Here is a 6,426-nt window from a genome sequence, read left to right on the forward strand (position 1 = left end):
ACGAAGTAGTAATATTTTGCCTTCGTGATCAACACGAAAGACGTAGATAATGTTGAACCGAGAGCGTGCACAAAAAGAGCGCCTAAATCTGACTTCGTATGAGGAAGTTATGATTTTTCGAAGTTTCAGTTTAGCAATAGACAGCCCAAAAGTTCGAATTGAGATCGAGCGAGTTTTAGCCGAAACATTCTAAACGAGAATCGAATATCTCGTCGATGGTAGTGCAACGACAGAAAGAGGGACGAAAACGGACGTCAGACGAAGAAGTTATGAATTTCTAACGAAGTTTTTCTGTCTCGGCCTACTAAAAATAAATAATAAAAATAAAGTCAAAATTAGCCAATAGAGTCTAAATGAAAGTTGTAGAGCTTAATCTCACCAACGTGTGGATATAAAGAACGTCGAAAACGAAGCTCGTATGCAAAAGTTATGAATTTTTTAAGATCGTGGCATGCATACCAAAGCTTATCCGAAGCGTACGCCCAATGTAAGGCTTGGTTCGCCCAGCGTACTTGGAGTTACTCCCAGCGTAATCCCAGACCCATCACCCTATAAATAGAAACCGAGATCAGCCATTTTCCTTGCCATTTTTCTTTCTTTCTCTCTAGTTTTCACCTTGGTTTGCGTGCTAATTATATCCCGAAGCCCCGGTATCATTCTCGAGTCCCGAAGCAAGTCCAGAAGCCCCGAAGATCCCAAGAAGTGAGATTCCCGAGCCGAAGCTCTACCCACAAGGAGCCCGGTTTTTGTGAAGATCTTCCAGATCTACCGAAGAATACTACTTCTACGAACCGTAGTGCTGTCTGATCATCTTCTGATCAAGTGAGTGTGTAGTTACTTTCTTCTAACGAATAACTATGAATTATTTTATATAAAATACGTATTTTGTGTATATTTTGTTGTTATATGTGTGAACGTATATTCATTTTCTTCTATCTCATAGATATGATTTGTTTACTATGAAATACGTGTAATGTGTATGTGTCCCATCTGTTGTTTGGAATAGGTATTGAATGAGAATGCTATACATGTTTTAAACTATGTATAAAATATATATTTTTATCTACTAATATGTTGGGTAGAACATTGGTAGATAGTTGATGTGTGATAAACAGATGAGAGGCCTAGATGTTGTTGTTGTTGATCTAGTTATTCAGCAGAGTATGGATAACGATCACAGACTCTTTCTAGACAGTCCTGTGGAACGCTAACAGGCTCATAACTTGTAGGCATTGCGAACGATGTGTTCACCGGTGTACTCTATCCCCCTCATGGTTGTCTTTAGGACATTTATTGCTGAGGAAACCCCTTACAGTAATGTCCATCCCGATGAAAATCCTAAATTAGGTTCCTTATAATAGATGTTGTTTTAGGGACGTAAAGTGAGGATAACAGGAATGGGTAATCGGGTTATTGTTGATTGTTGAAATTAAATATAATTATTTATGCGGGTTGAAAACCCTATATGCTCACCAGGCTCTCAAGCCTGACCCACTCAGTTTATTTGTATTACAGGAAGTGGCGCGAGGGCATAAGATGGATGAATAATCAAGTTGTTTTGTTTACAAGTTTGTATATGTATATATTTGTTGAATGACTTGTAATGTTATCGTTTATGCTTTATGGTCTGTATCGGAACATGACATCCCGATTTTTGATTATGAAATGAAATTATATTTCTTTATAAAATGTTTTGATAAAAATCTATTTTATCATTTTTGTTTTTGGGAACAAATTCCGCATCTCTTTTAAAATCAAAAGGATTTACTCTGAAAATGTTTAAAAAGCATAAATGAAACGGGTCTTTTCTGGCCGAGATTTTGGGGATGTCATTGTGTCTAACATATTCTTTGGTATATTCGAGGTACGGTGGATATGAATTTATACTAAACAAATTCATCAAATACGAAGTTAATTGGTTATGCAAATGTTGGATATTTATCTGATCTACATAAAGCTCGAACTCAAACAGGTTATTTATTCAGTTATGGATAGAGGTGGCAATTGTGTCGTGTCGTGTTAGGTTCGTGTCGTGTCGAAACACTAAATGGGTTGAAAGTGCACAACCCTAACCTGACCCATTTAATTAACGTGTCGTGTCGTGTCAACCCGTTTATTTTCGTGTCGAGTTCGTGTCGGGTTTCGGGTTAGGGTTATACCTTGAAATATGTCGTGTCATGTGAGGTTAAAAGAAAGAGCATGTTGAAAGAGTAGGAGTTGAGTAGGCGGTAAGGAAAAACTAATAGTTTGGAGGTAGAATAGATGAAATCATAGCAAGTTCATATGAAAAAACTAAAAGAGTGGGAGTTGGGGAAGCGGATAACAAGGTCATGAGGATGTGAGAGTGGTGAAAGAGACTGGGTAGTTTAGGAGAGAATGGAAAAACTGAAATGAAGTCTTGATCTAGACAGCTAAGTCATTTCAACATTACAAAACAATTTAATTTGAAGGTTTTCTTTTGCTTATGGTTTTGGTTTTGTATCTTTCTAGATTATTTAAATAATTTAAAAAGCATGCATATAAATAAACGGGTCATTTTCGAGTTGAAATTCTTAACCCTAACCTTACCCATTTAATTTTCGTGTTGTGTCGTGTCAACCCGTTTATTTAAACGGGTTGAAATATCTTACCCAAACCCGTTTATTTCGTGTCAGGTTCGTGTCGGGTTTCGTGTTGTGCCAATTTTTGTCACCTCTAGTTATGGAGGTAAGAAAATTTCTTGACATTATGTTAAACAAACTTTAGTTGCTGCTTATTCTAACCATGCAGAGATTATAGCAATTCATAAGGCAAGTCATGAATGTATTTGGTGAAGAAAGTTAACTCAACATGTTCGTAAGAATTGTGGTCTAACTTCTAACAGGGATGTTTCAACCATACTATATGAAGATAATACGACTTATATAGCTCCATTCAAGGAATGATTTATCAAAGGAGACAGAACCACATACCACCCAAATTCTTTTTCACTTATGATCTTCAAAAAGAGTATGGCATCAACATCCAGAAAATTCAATCAAGCAAAAACATTCCTGATTTGTTCAGTAAAACACTTCCTACATCCAAATTTGAAATGATGGTACGAAACATTGTTATGTGGCGCTTCAAGGAAATCAAGTTATGTGTTGATCAGGGGGGTTAGAAAGATATTGTACTCTTTTCCTTAGTTTGTTTTTCCCACTGGGTTCTCTCAGCAAGGTTTTTAACGAGACAATTGTTCCCGATATCTATTATTAATCATATACTCTTTTTCCTTAATAAAAGATTTTTCCCATGAGGTTTTACCTATTAAGGTTTTAAAGAGGTATGATACAATCGTCATTCAAAGTGGAGTGTTATGAAATATTAGTTTGTGAATGACCATTGGATTACCTATTTCTCTCATAACTTTCTATCATTATTTAGCATTAGTAACAACCATTTCAATGTGTTTTATGAGTATAATAATGCACCATTATAATGTGCATTCATCTTTCATCTTATTTTGGTTGTATAAACAGTGAGTCATATAGTTGATGATTTCATCACAAGTATTGAAATAAAGTTCTCTTCACTCATGTTTTTCTGTACTTTATAATGTATCTTATTATTTGATTATATTTTATAACAAATATGTGTACTCGTGTTTTGTATTATTAATTATGAATTAAATAAACTTAAGAGTTATTTAATTATACCTTTCTTTTGTGTTTGTCGTGTTGATCTTTTATCATATTTTTTCTTGAACGAAAAATTTAATCTACTCCTAAACTACAACCGATTCAATCTGTCTCAGACAAGACTTAAACTCTCGAGAGCAACACGTGATACCACAAAAACCTTTTCGTATCTTTTTTTATCATGTTTTAATTGGGTTGCTTTTGTGTTAGTAAACCAAAACATACCATGTCGTTTTCGTGTTATATAAAAAATAGTTTGTCGTGTTAGTTAAAAACACAACAAAACTATCCAACTCGTCAGCCATAATTTTCATAATATCATTTTTTTTAATTGTAATAAAATGCCAACTATTTGTAAAGAACTTACATAACAAAAAGAACATTGCTAAATTACTTTACACAACTTATTTTGATCTATTATCCACCTTGTCCATTCGCTTTCTAGTTATAACCCCTTAAAAATACAGTGATGTTCGAAGTTTAAAGCCTAAATTCAGACCATGACAAATATGTCCCTAGAGTAAAAGGATAATGGTTAAATATTTTTTTTTTTACATGAGTTAAATATATTAATTGCATAATCTGGATAGCTATACATTGTTGTTTCTTTTTAACTTTATATCAATAGAATGACTTAATGGGTTAAGACAAAGAAACATAACTTAATGTATAAAAACAGGAACACTTTACCTATTTCCCCTTATTTTTCCACCCAACTCCTCTCAAGTCAAAATCAATCAATATTGATAAAACTGATAAATACTGTGACAATTATTTGTTGCAATGTGGGGGTAAAATGGTAATAAGTTACTAACAACCCACAAATTACACAGCCCCATTTCAATTTCTGGTATCCTTGTAGGACCTATACAGAAACTCAAAAGAATCTTTCTCACAGAATGCATTCAAACACAAAAACAGTAGAGACTAACACAATAACTTCAACAAAAATAAATTGTAAAAAAAAAAAAAAAAAAAAAAAAAAGAAGTTAATGTCATTACAACAAAGATGGGATGAAAGACATGTTAAGATGCTTTGTCCATGAGTTGTATGGGTGCCAATATATTAGTCTTGCTTGTTTCCACAATACACCCATTCATCACCATCTCCTCTAACATAAAATGAGCTTTCTCCAAGTGAAACATTATGTCCAATTCACACTTCAAACACAAAAATAAAAAATCTAGTCACCACAACGGGCAAATACGTAATTATAACTTCCCAAAAAAAGCACATTGCATGATGGAGCTATGGGGATACTTACCACATTGCCAAAGTGTCTGTCCATGGTTTCAACTAAGAGATGTATGAATTCCAAGATTGCAAGCTCATTCTGCCATAAAATATATACAAAATTTTCAAAATCAAGAAAAGGGTCTATTTTTTCTTGAATATAACAAAGAGAGATGACTTACTTCTTCATTGTCAACTCCAACTAGAAAGAACAATGAGGCATAACGTCTGTACACAATTTTGTAGTTCCGGTGTTCAACGAATGAACACTGATGTTAAGAAAGTGGAAAAGAGTGTTATGAACAAAGTGATGATGATTGAAATAGATGTAAAATTACACGACTATCCCTAGATTTAATCTGCTGATTAGCTATTTATTGGATGTTTAGATTATTTGGTTCTAATTCTTCAAGTTGTAATAATCACTATGAGTATGAACAAGCCAGCAATCCTATTCCATCCTAATTGGTAATGAACTTGATTCTGATTATGCCAGCAATCCTATTTTGAAGTAACTGATTCATGTAATGTAAGGCACATAGCTGATTAAACGAAAATCAATTAAACCTAAAATAACTTTATAACCCCAGTTGATCATATATCTATGCATCCTAAGCATATGTTTGATTGATCGAATATCATGCATAGATGATAGATCTCTCATTAGTTAATAAATCGTGTAGGCTAAAATCACCCAAGGAAGCAATCCAATTTCAAGCTCAGATCCATTTTGAACTACTAAATCTATGTAAGATAAGGCCCCTAATCAGATTCATCTGGAGTCAATTGACCCACTGTATCTCGATATCCCCAATCGATCTTCTATTTACACATCCTAAGAATAAAATAGTGGCTGATTGAATATGATGCATAGATCCTTTTGGAGCTAAAAAATCATGTATTCGCAAACCATGTGATTGCCAAATGCTATGCATAAACATCTGTAATTATAGAGAGAAATTAGCATGAATATGACCTGTTGTTCGTTGCGAGCGAGGCACTTGCGAACAATTTCACCCTCAAGAGCTCGTCGTTCTTCTAGGGTTAGGTATTCGTAGTATTGGGCAAGACGGGTCTGGCCTTGCTTGTTCACCATCAGTATAAATCTGATCCCCATTGATTGTTTCTACTCAAAATCTCCAAATCAATTCTCGGTCTCGGGTGATCTATGTGATTTATCTGGAAACTTTCGAAGAAACTATAATTTTGAAGCGATCGTTCGTGCAGTTCGACTGGGATTTCATGGATATATACAAATTAACAAAAATGACAATCGGCCCTGTTAATAATAATAATAATAATAATAATAATAATTTAAAAGGATAATATATTTTTTGATTTGTATACAAATTAACAAAAATGACAATCGACCTGTTAAAATGTAATTAAAAAATAATAATAATAATTTAAAAGGGTAATATATTTTTTGATTTGTATATTTTATCATTGATTTTCTTTTCGTTTATATTTAATCTTTCAACTTGTTAAATTGCACATATTCATTCCTTATAAGTTATGACTGGCTATTTCAGT

At 33.6% G+C, this 6,426-nt stretch overlaps 1 protein-coding gene across 1 annotated transcript; it reads right to left on the reverse strand.

Annotated features, from left to right (window-relative positions):
- Positions 1–4,384: 4,384 nt before the first annotated feature.
- LOC145007984 (SNARE-like superfamily protein) lies at positions 4,385–6,152 on the reverse strand. Its single transcript, XM_078966597.1, has 4 exons — positions 5,870–6,152; positions 5,076–5,162; positions 4,925–4,993; positions 4,385–4,820 (listed from the first exon to the last, which is right to left on the reverse strand). The coding sequence occupies exons 1-4, from the start codon at positions 6,008–6,010 to the stop codon at positions 4,686–4,688; spliced, it is 432 nt and encodes a 143-aa protein (XP_078822723.1). The 5' UTR covers positions 6,011–6,152; the 3' UTR covers positions 4,385–4,685.
- Positions 6,153–6,426: the final 274 nt, after the last annotated feature.

The sequence above is a fragment of the Lactuca saligna genome, chromosome 8 (genome assembly GCF_052625555.1).
Source record: "Lactuca saligna cultivar CGN05327 chromosome 8, ASM5262555v1, whole genome shotgun sequence".
NCBI classification, from domain to species: domain Eukaryota; kingdom Viridiplantae; phylum Streptophyta; class Magnoliopsida; order Asterales; family Asteraceae; genus Lactuca; species Lactuca saligna.